This window comes from Vicugna pacos, chromosome 17 (assembly GCF_048564905.1).
Source record: "Vicugna pacos chromosome 17, VicPac4, whole genome shotgun sequence".
NCBI classification, from domain to species: domain Eukaryota; kingdom Metazoa; phylum Chordata; class Mammalia; order Artiodactyla; family Camelidae; genus Vicugna; species Vicugna pacos.
Window position 1 is genome coordinate 13,988,677 of NC_133003.1, and position 18,840 is coordinate 14,007,516.

At 58.2% G+C, this 18,840-nt stretch overlaps 2 protein-coding genes across 4 annotated transcripts in view; one reads left to right on the forward strand and one right to left on the reverse strand.

The window, feature by feature from the left end:
* Positions 1-6,864, forward strand: part of DLEC1 (DLEC1 cilia and flagella associated protein) — a 63,549-nt gene extending 56,685 nt beyond the window's left edge. For all 3 annotated transcript variants that reach the window (XM_072940992.1, XM_015236295.3, XM_072940993.1), the window contains 11 exons: positions 243-313; positions 1,815-2,017; positions 2,104-2,214; positions 2,303-2,428; positions 2,539-2,633; positions 2,810-2,894; positions 3,059-3,274; positions 5,141-5,302; positions 6,107-6,260; positions 6,488-6,611; positions 6,695-6,864. In XM_072940992.1, coding sequence (XP_072797093.1) covers positions 243-313; positions 1,815-2,017; positions 2,104-2,214; positions 2,303-2,428; positions 2,539-2,633; positions 2,810-2,894; positions 3,059-3,274; positions 5,141-5,302; positions 6,107-6,260; positions 6,488-6,611; positions 6,695-6,818 — 1,471 coding nt within the window. In that variant the 3' untranslated portion in view covers positions 6,819-6,864. The remainder of the gene's footprint in view (positions 1-242; positions 314-1,814; positions 2,018-2,103; positions 2,215-2,302; positions 2,429-2,538; positions 2,634-2,809; positions 2,895-3,058; positions 3,275-5,140; positions 5,303-6,106; positions 6,261-6,487; positions 6,612-6,694) is intronic.
* Positions 6,865-7,069: 205 nt separating this feature from the next.
* ACAA1 (acetyl-CoA acyltransferase 1) lies at positions 7,070-17,478 on the reverse strand. Its single transcript, XM_072940999.1, has 12 exons — positions 17,176-17,478; positions 16,871-16,964; positions 15,890-15,947; positions 13,592-13,671; positions 13,249-13,291; positions 10,929-11,027; positions 9,905-9,985; positions 8,615-8,805; positions 8,296-8,475; positions 7,945-8,000; positions 7,690-7,835; positions 7,070-7,390 (listed from the first exon to the last, which is right to left on the reverse strand). Exons 1-12 carry the CDS (start codon positions 17,350-17,352, stop codon positions 7,315-7,317), a joined length of 1,281 nt encoding a protein of 426 aa, XP_072797100.1. The 5' UTR covers positions 17,353-17,478; the 3' UTR covers positions 7,070-7,314.
* Positions 17,479-18,840: the final 1,362 nt, after the last annotated feature.

Below are 18,840 nucleotides of genomic sequence, written 5' to 3' on the forward strand. Positions count from 1 at the left end.
AGTGCGACTGGAGTGTTGACGTGGGGGTTCCTGGGGCAATGAGCAGCCCCGGGTCACAGTTCACCTGGCGCTGCAAGGGGAAGGCCTCCAGGCCTGGGTCTTGGTGACTTCAGGATAAAGATAGACAACTGTGGGGCCCCCGCTTTGCCCGAGTCCCAATCCCAGCCCTCCTCTCTGAGGTCACCTGGCCTGCAGGGTGTGCCTTGGCTACGGCTGTGCTGAACCCCGTCTCTTGCCTCCAGGTTCGGCACCCAGGTGTCTGGAGGAGACACAGTCACCCGGATCCTGCGCCTGAATAATTCCAGCCCTTGTGGTGAGACACTCATGAGATAAATTGGGGCTCTTGCTAGGCTGTGCCATGTGGAGGCCTGGGCTGGGAGGGAAGAGGGGCTGGAGAGAAGCTGATGGCCCGTGACCTGGACCCAGGTGGCCTGTGGTACCGAGGGAGACCCCTGAGGGCCAAGGTGGGGAGTGACCATGCCCATGAGGGCTTGTCAGAGCCACTTGCATCCTTGAGGACAGGACTTGTCCTTGCCTGTAGGGCTTGGGGTCTCCCAGGATCCATGGTCCACAGATGCCCTTCTCTGGCCAGGTTCACCTTTGCAAAGGGACAGACACTTGCAGGAGACACCTTTTCACATCCCTTCAGCCAACAGCCCCTAAGGTACCCACCAGGTGCTGTGTAGGAGCTGGGGATACAGAGGTGGCAGGACAACAGGGGCCATGTGGAGAGGCTCTGTTCTGATGGGTGGGGTGTTGAGTGCATTCAGTGAGACTCCAGGGCTGGCCAGCGTGCTGGGGGCCGTATCAAGGGAGGTCAGGCAGAGCCAGGCTGTGAGCTGGGGGTGGGTGAGAACTGGGCGGGGGAGGCGCTGATGGACCATTTGTCCTAAAGCTTGCTGTGGAGAGGAGAGGTGGCACTGGAGGGGGCATCTGGCAGAGGGAAGCTTGTTCACAGTGGGGGAACCTGACCTTGCTTAAGTGCTATTGGGAAGCAGCTAGGGGAGAGGGGAGGTGGGATGCGGCTGGCCTGAGAAGCGGGGTGGGGGCAGGACTGAAGGTGGGGCGGGGGGCGGTGATGGGGTAGATGCTGACAGAGGTAGGGGCTCCGGAAAGGACTTCAGGGGCTTCTGGGAGGTGAGGTGGGGCCACCCAGTGAGTGTCAGAGGCCTTGGAGGTGTCAGAGAACAGGGAAGGTGTGACAGTGTCGTGGTGCAGGTTGGGAGAGAGAGCTGAGGAGAACGGGCAGGGTGGGGGTACCGTGTAGGTTGGGGACCTACTTATAGGGGTGGCAAGTTGTTCAGCATGTGGGGGACTTGCTCACTGAGGCCCAAAGGGTCAGTTCTGTTCACCCAGGGTTAGATTTTGCCCAGTGAGTAAATGGATGGGGGCAAAGAGATAAGAGAATCCTGGCAGGGCAGAGTTGACATTGCAGCCCCCAAAGGCTTGCCTGTTGGGAAAGGGACTGAGGGACGGAGGGGAGAAGGCAGGGTACGGGGGTTGGAGGGTCCAGGCAGGCGGCAAATAGGCCTGAAGGAAAGGGGGCTGTGGGGAGAGCAGAGGGAGCTGGATTTGTGCATTTGGATACGAAACCTTACCTTGTGATCTAGAGGGCAAGGGGTAATACAGCTGATAGCATGAGGCTGTGGACTTTTTAAAAAACAAGAATAGCATGGAAGCGGCATTAGAGAGAAAGCGAGGCCCCGAGTATGAGAGAACGGGCAGCCTCTGGGGAGCTGCAGGGAGGTGAGGGCCCGTGAGAGTCCTCCGCTCCTTCCTTATTCCTCGCCCTTCTCCCCCCACGTCTGCCCCAGACATCCGCCTGGACTGGGAGACCTACGTGCCAGAAGACAGGGAGGACCGGCTGCTGGAGCTGCTGGTGTTTTATGGGCCTCCCTTCCCGCTGCGGGACGAAGCTGGGAACGACCTCCTGTGCCCTGAGACGCCTGAGAGCAGCAGCTCCTGGTCCCCAAGTCCCTCCGACACCTCCGACTCCAGCCACAAGGCTGCCCAGCCTGTGAGCACGGGGGTGGGTGGGCGGGCTGCTGGGTGTGGCTGGTGGGCCTGGAGCCTGCGTGAGCCTCGGCGGCTCCTTGCCCACAGGCCGAGGGCAGCTCCAGTGGCAGTGTCCCACAGAAGGTCATCTCAGTCATCCTGCAGGGGCACGAGGGGGTGCCCTCTGACCACTTGTTCTCCATCAGCCCCAAGCAGGTGGTGAGTCGGGGCGGTGCTGAGGGCTGCCTGGAAACGTCCCCTCTGGGCAGGGGCACAGGCAGTGCTGAAGCTAACACATCTGTGCCAGGTGGTCCCTGCCGGGGGCAGCAGCACCATCCACATCTCCTTCACCCCTGTGGTCCTCGGGCCCGAGGTCCTGCACAAGGTGGAGTGTACTGGCTACGCCCTGGGCTTCATGAGCTTGGACGATGAGGTGAGCCCTTCTGGCCAGGGGAGGGACCCCACCACTGCCTCTCGCCTGCCTGGGTGGCTGGCTGCCTGCTCAGCTCGGGGACCCCCAGTGCTCAAGCTTGGGCTTGGTAGGTGGAGAGGGAGCTTCCAGGGAGGCGCCGCTGCCTGCAGGACTTCGCTGTGGGACCCATGAGGCTGGACCTGCACAGCTACGTGCGGCCCGCACAGTGAGTCTGCCGGGCACCCTGGCTCCTCCAGCCCCCGATGGGGAGTGCCCTTCCTGCGCCCTGCTGGGGGCCAGGATGGGGAGGGGAGGGGAGGGAGCAGCCGGCAGGTGAGCCCAGGGAAAGGCTGGCCAGCGCCAGACGAGCCCCCAAGGCCCAGCCGTGCCTGTTGCCGGCAGGCTGAGCGTGGAGGTGGACTACTGCGGCAGCATGGCTTTCCGGCACCAGGCCAGTGACCTCATCGCCGAGCAGCCCTGTTCTGGGGTGAGTGTGCTGCACCCTGGCCCTACCAGTTTACCTCAGATGTCCCCATAGGCCCTTCTGGAGCAGAGGTCTTACAGTCCAAGTCCCCACCAGCCCCAATCCGAGCCATGGGCTCCAGTGGGCAGAGGTGCATCCTCGGCCCCCCCACCTCTGCGGCTGCCCAGGTGCTGAGTGAGCTGGTGACCACGCACCACCTGAAGCTGACCAACACCACGGACATCCCACACTACTTCCGGCTCCTGGTCTCCAAGCCCTTCTCCGTTTCTCAAGATGGGGCGAGCCGCAGCCGCAGGCCTCCTGGGCCCGGCTGGAAGCAGGAGTGCGAGGAGACGGAGGCAGCGGGCCCCCAGCTGGTGCTCTTCCCGCAGGAGAACATGCTGGTCAGTGAATGGTTCTGTGATCAGTGGGCAGAGGTCACCTTCCCCCCACTGACGCGCACCTGTGTGTTCAGGCAGCGCACCTCCACGGCCCCCGCGCAGGTCTGTACGCAGACACAGGCACTGACGTCCAGACGCAAGCTGCACTCTGACCCACCACGCCCTGTGCATCAGGGCGCACCGTGTCCAGCAAACAACTGGCCCCCTGCACACGAGGCCCACACACGCAGCTACAGCCAGATGTATGAGCATGGACACACCAGCCCCCTCTCTGTCCCCTTGGCCAGCGTCCTGGTCCCACGGGCACCGCCATGTTGCACACACCCTCCCTTCTCACGTGCCCTCACCCAGGGTAGGAGCACCGTCCTTCTGCAGACATAAGGCACACCAGATCCCGAAGTGGTGTTCCCTCTTCTGATGGGGCATCCATGATAAGAGGATCTGGGATTTGCAGCGTTCGAGGTGGGAGTCCTGGGAATGCCAGGGCCTCTGGGTAGCTGTGAGCATCTGCCTCCTTGGGTTTGGGTGCCCCCCGCTTCCCTCCTCCCTTCTGAGGGCCTTCTTAGAGCCCCCGCCGGCCCGGCCTCCCTCTGCACACTCCTGGCTCATCCGTCCACTTCTGTCAAAAGGGATTCTTCAGTGCAGAGGTACTGGGTCCCTGCCACGTCCTAAGCGCTGTGCTTGGTGATGCAGCTTCCCCAGAGATCCCATCATGGAGGTAGGGGAGACAGACCTGCAGCAGGGCACCCCTGACCCACTCAGCATTTGCTCCCCTCCTCGGAGGTAAACGGAGAGGTAGCCCCAGGGCACAGCCAGAGGTCCCATTCCACCAGAGCACCCATGAGACTACAGGGTTAGTTACCAGTAGTTATTTTAAAATCCTTTAAAAAATGCCTCAGGGAGCCCCAAGATCCCCGGAGAAAGGACATCCCGGAAGCACTCCACATCTCACCCTCCAGTGCTGACACTGCCGGGCCTCTGGCTCCTGATCAGAATTCTGTCGCAAACTCAATTCCTGCCCACACCTGTGCCTCCTGTTAGTGGCGGCCTTTTATCTCAGCAACCACCACGCCCCCCACCCCTTCCTCAGGCCAGAGCTCAGGAACCCCTCCTTCTAGGCCGTCCTCTCCCCAACCAGCCAGCCACGAGCCCTGCTGTTGCCCCCTCCTCAGTCTCTCAGCGCGTCTCCCTTCTCCCCGCACCCGGGTCTTGGTCTAAGACATGGGGTTCCAAGCATGGCAACATGTCAGTGGCCTTTAGAAAGCTTGTTAGAAACACAGGTTCCCAGGTGCTACCTCCAGAGAGGTGAAGGTCTGGGTTGAGGCCCAGGAACCTGTATTCCTAACAGGAGCCTTGGGTAAATTTGTGGAGGTAGGTCCACAGAACTGAGTTAGGGAGCCACATGTCTAAGCCCCATCCCGCTGGGCCTAATTTACACTTTGGCTCCCAAACTCCCTTGAGCAGCCAGGGTGACCCTGAGGAAGGCAAAGCAACTCTGCGTCCCCTGCTTAAATCCCTGCAAAGGCTCCTCCCTGTCCTCAGAACAGAGAGGGGCCTGACCTGGGCCTACAGGCCTGCCCACAGGCCTGGTCATAAAAGAGGGAGGGCAGCTTGCTTGTCATCTGTCCCTCTGGCCCCTCAGCTCCTGAGGGCGGGCACAGCCAGTGTTAGGGCGTGAATGCGCCAGGCAGGGCGGTTGGGGGTGCTGCTGGGCTGTTTGCTGGGCAGGGCTGGGTCCGCTTGGGCCCTGCGGGCTGAGCTGGGACCTTGCTGGGCCTGGAGGGTCTGTGCAGGGAAGGACAGAACTGGGTGGGGAAGCTGCCGCCCACCCCAGCAGCCTGAGGTGATGGCTCATGCACATCCGTTCAGGTGAACGTGTCCTTCTCGCTCTCACTGGAGCTGCTCTCCTATCAGAAGCTCCCAGCTGACCAGATGCTGCCTGGAGTGGCCATTCAGCAGAGCGCGAGTGGAGAGAAAGAGATGGTGTTTACTCAGAATCTGCTTCTGGAGTATAGCAACCAGACCACTCAGGTGAGTCTCAGGCCTGCCCCACATGGTGATAGGGGTAGGACCAGGCTGTGCTCAGCTCTGTTCTGCTGGGGTCAGAGGAAGACAAACCCTGAAAGTCTGCCCTGGAAGAGGCCTTGCATATGGAGAGAAGTGTCATTCATCCTTACCTGTCTTAGGAGCTCAGAGCCTAGTGGGGTGCTGTAGGGTGGAAAATCAGGGAAGGCTTCCTGGAGGTGGTGGCATGTGAAGCCTGCACACTGTTTAATGGAGACAGAAGGGAAACCGGGCCAAGGGAGTAAATGGCCTGATGGGTGGGGATGAGCACCTGAGGGACACACCATCTCTTAGGCTTCTGTGGGACTTCAAACACCAGGTAAGAATACCAAGGGCCTTGTTCTGTGGACCCTGACAGAAAGTCACAGGGCTGTGGTGTGGAGGAGAGCTGAGAGGCCAAGGGAAAAGGTGAGATGGCCCACAGCTCAAGAGGAGCAGAGGACTGGACAAGGGGGAAGGCAGTAGGGCAGCCCGATCAGGGAGCAGACACCACAGAGCTGGGTCAGGGCAGGGGCTGCTGGGGCATTGGAGGGGAGCAGATGGCACCTTCCTCGCCCTTTTGCTGTGCAGAATCCCACTAGCACCCTCTGGCTTTAGATGCCAGTGCCGGCCCCCTTCCACTAGCTGCGGTGCTGCCTGTACGTGCCTCAGAAGCTTCAGGACTTGGGATCATAGGGCACCCGCGTCCCTGAGAGCCTGGCTCAGAGCCCAGCAGGACTGGACAAGGTCCCTGGGTCCCCACCAAACTAAAGGCTCTGCTCCCTCCCCTAGGAGGTGCCTCTGCGGGCCATTGTGGCCGTGCCCAAGCTGCAGCTCTCCACCAGCTGGGTGGACTTCGGGACCTGCTTTGTGAACCAGGCCCGGGTCCGGGAGGTCTATCTGATGAACCTGAGCGGCTGCCGGAGCTACTGGACCGTGCTGACCGGTATGTCATGCCCTCCTGCCTGCCCCACCTCGAGGCTGGGCCAAGACACCCAGGGAGGGGCCTGAGTGCCCTGTCCCTGCAGGCTGGCTCCCCCAGCTGGGCCCACCTGGGAATTCCTGCAGAGATGGCCAGTTCCCCCGCCCTGTGCTGCTGGGCAGGAGCAGAGGTGCACGCTCCCTGGGGCGGCGTGTGGAGCTGTCTGCATTTGTCCCTTTCTCCTCATGCAGGCCAGCAAGAGCCAGACAAGGACCCTGTGGCCTTCAGGGTCTCCCCAAGCAGTGGGCTGCTGGAGGCACGAGCAGTCCACGCCCCGCCCACCTCCATCACACTCCAGCTGTCCTTCACTGCCAGGTGCGGCCCCTCCTCAGCCCCCCGCCACCGCCCCCGGAGCCCTGGCCCAGGGCCCCCCGCCATCTCAGCCCTGCTCCCCACAGGAGCTGTGAGCTGTACGAGTCCACGCTCGTGGTGGAAGGTGTGCTTGGTGAGAGTTCCTGCACCCTGCGGCTCCGCGGCCAAGGCTCCTACGATGAGAGATACGCGTCCCCCTGCCAGTTCTGAGGCTCCGCCCTCCGCCCGCAAATAAACATGGCCCAGGACTAAGGAACAGGTCTGCTGGCCGGGACGCCCCCTAGGCCTCTGAGCAGCTCCTGGGATGGAGGGACCCCTGCCAGGCCCTGTGTCCTCAGCTGCTACAAGGGTAGGTCGTGCCCCTGTGGAGCCCGCGGCAGTTAAGGATCAGTATTCAGGTCAAGCAGAGGCAAGCGCAGCACAGCAAGAACTGGCCCCTTGGGAAAAACCACGGCCGCTGAGACGAGGTGACACATTTACTACGTCCACTGCTCCCCATCCCCAGGCGGTACACAAGCGACCTTCCTCTGTCCCAGCAAGAGGGGCCTCATACCTCCCCAGCTCCTGCATTGTCATCAGTGGTCACATTTTCCAAATTGGCTGAAGTGCCTTGATTTGCCCCCACCTCCAGTGCTCAATTTCCCAGGTGTCACTTCCGCAGCGTGGCCGCCGGATCACTGGGTAGCACCTGGAGCCGAGGCCTCCCTCAGTTCCCAGGGTACTCAAAGACAGCGGCGGCTCCCATGCCGGTCCCGATGCACATGGACACCACCCCGTATGCCCTGTGGAAGCATAACGTGTTGGTTGGGTGAAGGCATGAAGGGCAGAGGCCCAACCACCATGCTCTTAGCGGACCAGGCTGAGCTGGGGGACCCAGGCCTTCGTGGGCACAGAGGCGGCCAGACCCCAGGGCCTGCCTGCCTGGGCACACGCACAGGGTGGCAGATGCTAGCTGCAGGCCAGGGTCCCCCGCACAGCTGGCTCTCGGGGAAAACAGGCATCACGCCCTGTCCCCTCAGCTGTGTGTGTGGGTGCAGGCATGTCCCCCTCCCTCTGACACCCCCACAGGGAGCGGCCTCACCTCTTCCCGCGGCGCTTCAGCTCGTTGAGCAGCGTGATGACCTGTCGCGCCCCAGTGCAGCCTAGTGGGTGGCCCAAGGCCACGGCCCCTCCCAGAGGGTTCACCTTCTCAAGGGGTAGTTTCAGCTTCTCCACACAGTAGACGGCCTGGAAGACGACGGAACAGTAGCTGTAGCCCCCCTCCCTGGACCCTGTGCCCCCCTGCGCACTGGCTCCAACTGGGCAGCCCAGGCAGTGTGGTGCAGCAAAGGCTCACCTGACTGGCAAAGGCCTCATTGATCTCGAAGATGTCCACATCATCCACCGTCAGCCCTGCAGGCAAAGTGGGGGAGACCTAAGCTGTCCCAGTGGCCCCTTTGCAGCCTGTCTCCCCGGGGCCCCAGCCCATCCATGGCCTGGGGGCTGTCTGGTGTGTCTGTTCCAGAGGGGTCAGTGGCTCCCTGCTGTCGGGTAAGGAAGGGACGGGGTACAGGGTGCTCGCCTGCTCCACCCTCACTCGGCAGCACTCACAGCCCCCCACCCCCGCCTCTGGCAGCAGCACGCAAGGCAGGAGTTGGATCCAGATCCCTAGATCTGGGTGATCTAGGGTGTGAAGGAGCCACCTTACCTGCTTTTTGTAAAGCTACAGGGATGGCATAGGCAGGTCCAATGCCCATGATGTCAGGCGGGACCCCAACCACTGCATAGGACCTCAGGACACCCAGGATGGGAAGACCCAACTCTTCTGCCTTGGACCTCCGGGCCAACAGGATAGCAGCTGCCCCGTCACTCACCTGGCTGGAGTTCCCTGGAGGGAAAGCATAGGGTTAAGGAGGCCCGAGGGCAAAGCTGAGGAGGTCCAGACCCTCCACCTGCACCTTGCCTGGTGGCTCCAGGCTCCCAGGGGAGGACACCCAGCATGGAAGCAGCCCCTGGCCCCGTCTCACCAGCCGTAGTCGAGCCCCCCGTCTTGAAGGCGGGCTTCAGTTTGGCCAGGCCCTCCAAGGTGGTGCTGGGGCGGATGCCCTCATCCTGGGCCACAGTGATGGTCCTCTCAGTGCCCGTGTCGTCGTGGACTGTGGTGGTCACAGGCACGATCTCGGCTTGGAAGCAGCCCTGGCTCTGGGCTCTGGCTGCCCTGCCAGCACCATGGACAGCCAGGCTCAGGCTCCCGTGGGGTTATCTTCCTTCCTGGGGTCCCTCCCTGAGGCCCCATGCCCTGCCCTTTGGGGGAGACATGCAAACTTAGGCTACTAAAGTTGGGAACATGCTCACCTTGGGGGAGCCCTACTACCTGCCTGCCCTGGGGGGTGGCGGGGACCCCCATGGCTTTCCAGGGCCTTCTTGGCCAACACACTCAAATCATCAGATCCTGGCTGATCCGTCTCAAAGGGGAGGGAGCCCTTCACCCAAGAGGGACTAAGCCAAACTGAGGCTGGAGCCCCAGGAAGATTTGGGCTGGGTTCTGCCAACTTTTCTGTTCGATCCCACCAGCTCGACTCCATCTGTTCCCCACACGTTTCCACTTACTTAAAATGGCAGTATTAACTACTTGATGAATCTTAGAATTAAACAGTGTAAAAGTACAAGGCATTTTAGGGTGATCCTTGCAATCATATGCAAAATATAAGGGTCCAGGGGCATTCCCATGGGGAAGATCAAATGGGTACTTGGCCCCAAGTGGCTAAGAACCAGTGCCTCAGAGACGCGCACTTGGCTGGATACCACACCTTCCCTTTGCTGTCCTCTCTCTGGGCAGCTGGGACTTGCCAACTTTATCTCGCCCCTGCGCAGAAGCCTGAACCCCTGGGGTTCCTCTGATGTCACCACCAGCCCCTGCCTCAGGATGTCCCTCAAACTCAGGAGTGGTCCAGAAGCTGGGGTGCCGGGGTCCCCGGCAGTGCTAGCCCCACACTCCAGAGGGACGGCTATTCAGAGAAACCTGTGGCTACAATGTCTAACCACCAAACAGCCAACTAGAGAAGAGCCCTGGTCCTCATTACACCCCCAATGAATAGATGGGAAAACTGAGGCCTAGCTAGGGAGAAGACGCTCAAGGTGAACAGACTGTAACTGGACATGGAGGTGCTAACTCTACAGTGGCCCTGGCCCCTGCCCACCTCGCCCTCCCAGGAGGTATGAGGCTTGGAAACCACTCACTGCCCAGCTATAGCCTTAGGACAGCCTCGAAACCTCACTCTGCTGCCTTTGAAGCATCCACCCCAAATAGCACTTACTTTTGCTGGGAAGCCAGTGCAAAGGTGTCCTGCTTCTCCCTGGAAATGCCAAACCGCTCAGCTACATTCTCTGAGGTTATCCTGGAACACAGACAGTGAACAGTGAGTGTGTGGCCTGGCAGCCTGGGGCCGGGGCCAGGGCCAGGCTGTAGAGCTGTGCTAGAACTCTGGGCCCCCAGGGCTATAGGCAGGAGACAACAGGAGGGCCAGTCCCTGCCAGAGAGACAGCGGTGACGCAGGGCGGAGAGCAGGGGCACGGGCAGGGAGTCAGGGGCCCTGGGAAGCTTGTGCACCAGAGACCAGCGCAGATGAGGGCGTGAGTGGGGGCGCTAAATGGCTACTCGGCCAGCTTCTCCTGTGCCTCAAGGAAAACTGCCTTACGGTGGGGAGATGGCTCCCAAATTCCCTCTGGGAAGGCCACCCCCAGGCTTTCCGCTCCCCGTAACTGGAGCCCACCCTCATCCCGGGAGCCCAGAGCCACAGCGAGGCCTCCCAGCCTGGGCTTCTGGCTTTACAGGCGCCCCTCGGAGAGGGTCAGTGGATGTGGAGGCAGCTGCACATCTCTCACATCCAGTGGAGCCCGGACACCCGTCCACAGATCCTGGGGCTGGCCTGAAGCTCGGGGACACTGCTGCAGAGCACAGGTGCTGTGCCCGGGCAGCGCGCCTCCGATGTTGCACAGACAGGGCCCACGTTCCCTCATCAGCATGGCCACCCCCTTCATCAACCTCCTGGGCCTCCAGGGCTTTGGAGTGTAGCTGCCTCGTGCCTAGCGTGACTGAGCCCCTCAGGGTGGGAGTGACAGGCTGGGCTGCCTTTGGAAACCCAGAGGCACAGAGAAGTTTGGGGGCCTCAGGAAAGGGCAGCCAGGGGCAGCATTAAGTCCCATCCCCAGAGGCCCTGCAGAATAGACCAGGCCCAAAGGCAGGAGGCCACACGATAATCCAAATTCCTACACCCCTGCTCCGGGCCAGGCAGGGAGCTGACGGGGCCCGGGGGAAAGGAGCCACGGGTGGGCACTCACCCCATAGGAATCAGGCAGTCTCTGGCCTTCTCTTTCTCCACCAAGCGTGAAGTAATATTGCCAGGGTTCCCTCTGTCAGCCAGCGACATGGACTCCACCCTGAGGAGGAGGACATCATTAGCAGGGCTCTCCAGGGAGAGCTGTGCGTCAACCAAGTGCTGGGAAGCAGTCAGGGAACTCTGGGAAATCCAATGGGCTGTCTGGGAGCCCCAGGTGGGGCACTGGCCAGCAAGCAGTGCTGGCGGTGCAGGGCTTCGACAACCCCCACCCCTCGCCCAGGGCAGGCTGCTGCACGGTCCACATTTCTGCGCAGGGCCACCCTTCCTCAACACAACTGCTCCTGCAGCCAGTGGGCAGGTCCTGGGAGGGCAGCCTAGTGCTGGCCACCGCCGTGGGGGAAACACAGTTAACAAGCCCTGGCCCTGGCCTCAGGGGCCACAAATTCAGAAGAGAGAAGAGACAAGTATTTTAAAAGCTGCACATCAAAGGGCAGGCTGACCTGCATGGACAAGGAGGTGCTGGTAGCAGAGGGAAAGCTGAGATCTCAGCTTAGTGTGGCCAGAAAGGGCCTGCAGGAGGTGGGGGAACATAAGGCCTCAAAGGATGATAAAACACATAACCTCAACTGAATGCTTTTCAGGTGCCCCGTGCTATTTTACAATCTTTTCAGGTACTAGAGTGCTCTGAACAGTGTCAGTCACAGGATGTATGCCCTAGAGTTAGCTGCTGTTATGACCCCATTTAATCTTCTCATCAACTTCAACAGAGCTGAGACAGTTATCCTCATTTCATAGATTAGGACACAGAAGCCCCAAGAAGCTGAGTAACTTGTCCATGGTCACTCAGCCAGGATCCAAATTTAGGCAGTCTGGCCCCAGAGCCCACTCTGAAGTAGGATGCCCCGGGCTACCCGTCATCATCAGACTCTAGGGGGAACAGTCAGCATGTGATGTGGGGGACCATCCTGACGCAGATTCTTAATACCCTAGTAATGTGGTCTTTAACTTGCCTGGGGATTCAGATATCCTCTAAGAAACTCATGAAGCCTCCAGCCTTCTCCTCAGGTTACCCACACCTCCCTTCTCCAGTAAGACAGAGGGACACTAGAGAAATCAGAAGGCAGCCTGAACTTTGCCTGGCCAAAGTCCCCACAGGGAGGTCTTTGGGTTTATTTACAAGTGCAGACACAGGGCAGCACAAGTGCCAATTGGCACAGCTCTGAGATGGCTTAGAAAGGCTCCGATCAAGAAACACTATGAAAGGGGGGAGGCTGTAGCTCAAGTGGCTGAGCGCATGCCTAGCATACACGACGTCCTGGGTTCAATCCCCAGTACCTCCTCTAAAAATAAATAAAACTAATAAAACCAATTACCTCCCCACTACACCAAAATAAAATAGTTAAATACAATAATGGAAATAAATATTAAAAGTAATTTTTATATATTAATATTTTATATAAAATGTTTGTAAAATACATATTATATAATTCATATATTTAATAAACTATCTATATTTAATAAACACAAAATATAAATATATAAATTATATTATGAACATATTATATAAAATATATATTTGCATTATTTTAGTTAAATAAGATAATAATAAAAATAAAGAAAATATTTTTAAAAAGAAACGCTATGAAGAGAAACTCAAAGACCCCTGGGGCCACTGGCCTCCCTGAGCCTGCCACAGCCCTCACTCGGCCTGCCCTCCCAGCACTGGTGCTCACGGGAGCCTGGGCCCTGGCACTCTCCCCATCCCTGGAGGTGCTGCCCAGTTCAACTTCTGTGGCTCCGTGTGCAGCAGCCAAAGGTGGAGTCACAGTTGACAATAACCAAACCACCACAGACCTGACCATGTCCCTCAGAACCCAGGAGACAGCTGGGAGTTTCCACCTCGGTCAGGGTAGGGGACAGACAGCCTGCTAAAATGAACAAGCTAGTTCTATAGGAGGCAGCTGTCCCTAGCTTTAGGGGGACCAAAGCTGCTGTCTCTCCCTCATCAGCAATCAGGAATCAGCAAGAGCCACAGGAGGAAACCCACGTGTTCTATTTTCTCAAAATGCTTGCCCACATTTCCAGCCAGACAGATTTCCAAGAAAGCAAGCCCATTTCCTCTCGGGCAGGTGCTGAGAGGTGTGGGCGGTTCCTGAGCAGTCACAGTTGGGGGCTGCTTATAAGCTGAACCACTCCCAGCCAGCTGCCAGAAAGGGCCAGGGGAGAATCCTGAAATCATGGGCTCTGAGAACTCAGGAGGTGAAAATTAGTTTCACTGTTACAAATTGGGTTAATAAGCTCCAGCAGGAAGAAATTCTTACCCACAAGCCATGCCAATGTCATAAGACCCATTTCTGATGCCACCTGCAACAAAAGCATTTCATAAACATCCTTCACCAGAGTCCATCTGTCCTGGGAACAGGGGAGCCTCTTCCCCACCTGGTCTCTAAGTGGGACTCAGCCCCAGCCTCAGAGATGGAAGGCCCAGGAGTGTCCAGAAAAGGCTGGGGGCCGCACTGAGGGGCTTTCATTTGCTCTGTGGTTATGGTCCTTTGCGAAATCCTTACTGCTTGCCCAGCAGATGATGACTTTGCTGACCCAAACCCACGGAGCCAGGACCAAGGCCAGGCCGTAGCAGTGGGCGCCCCACCAGTCACAACTTACCAGCTATGCTGGCCACCGCCTGGAGTCCCGATGAACACTGTCTGTTGACAGTGGACAAAGGCACAGTCTCTGGGATGTCACTGAAACAGAAAGCAAGACCACAGAGTCAGCCCCTCTCCCTGGCCAGGCTCTCAGGGAAAGTAGGCTTGTGGCCAACATGACCGCCCTGTCAGGGGGTAGATAGGCCAGGGGAACAAACCCAGCCCTGCCCTGACTTCACACTGGGCAAACCCCGTCTCTACAGGTGCTGCTCCCCAGGGCCCCACAAGCACACATCCTTCTACCCTGTGATTCTCCTCAACCAAGGCCAAGCACAGCCCAAAGGCAAGATGTCACCGAACACAAGTTCACGTGCCTGCCGCACACTGAGGTCAACCATTAACCGAAACCTCAGAGCTTGGAGCAGAGAAAGGCTTACTGCAGGGCCAAGCAAGGAGAACTTGTGGCTCGTGTGCAAAACACCCCGAACTCCCCGAAGGGTTTTGGCTGATCATTCTTAAAGGCCAGATGCGGGAGGGCCTTCCAGGGCACGTGATCAGCTTGACTGATTCTGACTGATAGTGATCAGTCCTAAGGCGCCAGAAGGTCTGGGGGCTACATGCTCAGGATCATCAAGTAGTTAATTTCTTCCATTTGGTGGTGGGTTTTAGCATCTGAAAAACTCAGGAAATATGTAAGATACAATTATCTGGGTCCTTTAGAGAGGAGCTACAGCAGAGGATATGGGGGAGAGATCTGTTCTGGGAAGGCCCTTCTTGGTTGCAAAGAGAAGCCTGGTTGGGCAATAGCAATCCTTTCTCTTCCTTTGAAGATTCAAAAATGAAAACTTTACACCTGTTTCCCCTCAAAGAGCAGAAAAGAGAGCCTGCTGCTGAGACAAGAGAACCAGGGCAAAAGGAATGTCTAAAGTATGAGGCCAGAAAGCATCCCCACTCTTAAGCCTTACTAGTCACGTGGCCTTTATGTCCCCATTCTCTCTGGAAAGCCTGTTCCCAGATGAACAAAGAACCCTGACTGGCACCAGATGTTCCAACATCCCTTGTTCTGGTGGGTTCCCCCAGCATCTCACACTGGTTCCAGCCCTGGAAGCTGGTGGGGCCGCCCTGCTGACATGTAACCTGCCCAGGCCAAGGGTACAAAGCCCTCAGACCCGTGGACTCAGGATCTCAGGGGTGAAAGCACTCTGGTGATTCTGGCATACAGCCAGGGTTGGGAAGCCCTGGGCCAGGGCCCAGGCCAGGCTTTGCTGAGATCCTCTCAAGTGGATCGCCTCATAGGCCCCTGCAGCCTGTTTAAGCCTTCCCAGGTCCCCTAAGTCCCCACCCCTTCACTCAATCTGCCAAGTGTTCACTAAGCATCTCAGTATGAGGCACTGAGGGATGCTGATGGTGCCCTAGAGGACGCCTGACCACACACAGCGAGTGAAGCAACCAGCAGAAATGACAGCAACAGAGCACGCTGGCAGAGCACATCACGAAGAGGCTCGTGGCTAGCTACTGGAAAGGAAGGGGCCCTCATTTTAAACCTGGGAGCTCAGGGAAGTCAGGGCAAAACAGTGAAACTGTGGGCAGACAGAGGAGGTGGGGACAGCACAGCAAGGGGACAGAATGAGCAGCTTAAGGAAGACAGTGGCGGCCAGGCTGGCTGAAAGAGGAAGCAGCTGGTGGGAGTCTATGAACTCCAGGCTAAGCAGTATGAACCTCTCTTCGTCTCTGGAAGTTTTGTCAGTTTTCCTGTTCCTTAACTAGTTAATGTTACCATTATTTCTTCTCCATGCAGCTAGGCGTACACAGCTAAGTGGTTCTTAATAATTTAAACCTCCTGCCCTGTCCTAGGTAAAGCCTCTCCTGGGCTACCCCTCATCCCAGACTTCTGCTCTATTCGCAAGTCTCTACTGATCGGCTGTGCTTTGGAGGTTCCAACTTGATCAGCTAGCTTTTAAAAAGCTCAAAGTCACTCTTCAGTGTGCCTACCTGGTTATTTACCTGACAAGGGGACAGAGTTCACATGTACAAAACCCAAAGCAAAAAGCTGACTTTGGCTAAAAAACTTTGGCCACAGAGAGCTTCTGCTTCGGGTCCAAAGGCTGTTTGGTCCTGGCTCAGCGCTGGGGAACACACACCCCCTTCAAAGTAGGGGAAAGGTAGCGTTTATGAAAGCAGGATGTCAAGAATCCTGACTGCATCCAGGACTGGTGTCCAACCCTGATCATCTCCCACCCACAGCTGCGTTCCGTGAGGCCGAAGCCCACCCAAGAGTCAAGATGACCAACCCAGAGCTCGAACCAGAAAAGCTTACCTCAGAAACTGGGCGATTCGGGCCATAACTGCTCCGGCCCCAGGCTGAAGCACATTTCCTGCGGACAACAAACTTTTATTCAGTGCCAGGCACTGCCCTGGGCACTAATATACAGCTTTGATTATTAAACAGGGGACATTCCAGATCTTCCTTCAGAAACACTGGAATTTCAAGGTCTGGAATAGAGGAAGCCAGCTATACAGCAGTTTGTCCTAGTTCTAGACAACAGACTAGACCCAGTTCCCAAGGGGCCCATGCTCCCTTGCCCATGCACCCTGCTTTTCCAATCCAGCACACACTGGAAAGGTTGTCTGCCTTTAAAGATAATATGAAAAGAAAAATGTAGTGTAAAGACTGAAGGCTAATGAAGTAGTCTTGGCAGTTAGGAAAGTGTCTCTGAAAATGCACACCTCCCCTTGAGTGTCTTCCACCAAGCCCTGCTGGCACTCCAGGGGTGGAACAGTGATTCCCGGCCTAGGCGTGGCACCTATGGGATGAGACGCTTGCATATAATGTTATATTTCAAGGCCAGAGGAGCATGGGTGGGAGGAAAAGGGTCTAGAGGCCCTGGATTTAGGCCCAAGCTCTGCTACAAATTCCCCACGCCTCAGTTTCTCCACCTGGAAGTGAGGGGCTGGACTAGATGGTTTCTGATGCTCCCTCATTCTGTTAAGGCATGGACAAGACATCAAGATGGGTGGAGAGCCCTCGTCTCCTGTCTCCTACGGTGCTCTGAAACCCCTGTGCCAGGTGCCTTGGCGTTGAAATGTCACTTGAGAGCCCTGCTTTCTATCACATTTACTATGCAGAATGTGCAGGCAGGAGTGGGGGGTGGGGTCTATAGCCCTAAAGGGATGATTAAACTCAGCTGCGTGAAGTCCCTCCGCCTTCCGCTCAGTGAAAACACCTGGGAAGTGCCTGGATGGGGGCGGGATGGGAAGGCACGGAGGACCGAGTGCAGGGCCTGGGTAGTGTGCTCACCCACGCAGATATCCCCCAGCTGGGCCGGGCTCAGCTTGACGTCCTGGAGAACCGCGGTCATGACGGCCGAGAGAAGCTCGTCGGGGGTGGTGTCCTGCAGCGGGAAGCACGGCCGCGATGACCCCCGGCCGGCGGCGGTGCTCCGGATTCCTGGGACTCCCGCTCCCCCAGACCCACCAGAGAGAGCAGTCACAGCTCGGGCGCGGAGCCAACACTGCCGCCGAGGAGAACCAAGCAGAGAAGCCAGACCCCAGCCCGCCCCGGGCCGCTGTCTCACACCCGGCGCCCGGGCCCAGGAGCCTCACCTTGAAGCCGCCGCGGCCCGATCGGCCAATGGCCGTGCGGCGCCCGTGCACCACCACTACGTCCTCGGCCGGCGCCCGCGGAGCGCCGCTCCAACACGGCGCGGCCTGCGGCGCCGGCTCCGAGCCCGACGCGGGCTGGCCTTTCAGGTGGCCGAGCACTACCTGGAGCCTCCGCATCACGTAGCTAGCCCAGTGGACTCCCTCCCGGCCGGGAACCGAGCGCTGGAGCCAACAGGCCGCCGCCCGCGCAGGCGTAGAACTGCACCTCTGACCCGAAGCTTAAGCCCCGCCCACGGCCGTGCAGGTCGGACGAGCTCTCCCCTCCAGAAGTCCCGCCCTCCTCCCGCCTCAGCCAATCATAAAGTGCGCTTGCCTGAGGTCCGCAAACCCAACCCCCTAGAGCAGGACCCAAAAGGATCTTTCCAAAGCCTCGCCTATAGTAGCCAACGGCTGCCAGACAGGAGGTGAACTTTCCCGAAGCCCCGCCCAGAAATGCGGACCTTTCTACTTGCAGCCCCGCCTACTGCCAAACCCGAGGCGTTTTGGTATCTTGAAACGTACTCCGCAGCTGCCAGGGGTCCCTTTCCCTACAACTGCACTATGCCGGCCGCCAAACAGGAGAGATGGCCAGGGCGCCCCCCTCCCACAGCTTCTTTCTTGGGAAGGAGTTCCGGAGGCTAATTCCTCTTCCCCCTTTCTAGCCTTCTCTTTTGTCTCCAAGCTGGGGGACCTAAATAATTCCGAGACGCCCCAGAGCCTACCCCGACGCTCTTGGGGTCTCCTGGGAAGACTGAGGGAATCTGGGACCCTGGGGAGGTGGGAGAACGGCTTGTACCAAGGTGCCGAGATGTGACAAGTTTCCTATCTAGAGAGAAAGCACCAGACACACAAAAACAAAACAAAACAAAAAACAAAAACCAATTTCACAGTCATCTGGGATGATTTGATTACTCTCCCACTAGGCTGGGGTCTCCACCAAGGCAGAGAGGGACACTGTATCCGGCGTGCCAACAACATATTTGACACTTAACAGGTGATCAGTAAAAATCCATTGAATTAATGAATGAACCAGAGCTCCCCAGGTCAGGACTGTGTCCCCAGTCCCCAATTCTAAAGAGCAAGGCCAGTTGCCTGCCTGACTTTCAGTGGCAATGTTTCCCTAGACCCCAAGAGAGTAGTACTGGCTTTTTCACAGTCACCAAAGGCCTGGGCGTCCTGTGACTCCCAACTCCGGAGAATGGGGTGACCCTCACCTTTCAAGGGCAGGGCCGTGGCATGCCTCAGGCTCCGTAAGGCAATATGCCTTTTTCCACCTCCGCCTCTGAGTGTACAGCCAGGGCTTCCCTTAGTCATAGAGGCAAGACTGAATGTTCCTCATACTGGGGAATGCCTCCCCATTGCCGATGCCTCCCTCCTTATTACCTCCCCACCATCCTCAAGGGCAGGACCGTGTGAACCCCTCGGATCCCCAATGGAAAGATCCCAAAGAGCAAAGCCCTTCTTTCCTATAACCTCCGGAGTTCATCCTCCCACCGCCGCCGCACCAGACCCTTAGACAGATCGGTGGAGCCTCCGTAGACTTCAAAAAGCAGGTCCTCGACCTCCACATCCCCAGCCCGCCCCCTCGCCGCGGAGATCCCGAGGGCAGAGGTCAGTCGTCCCCCC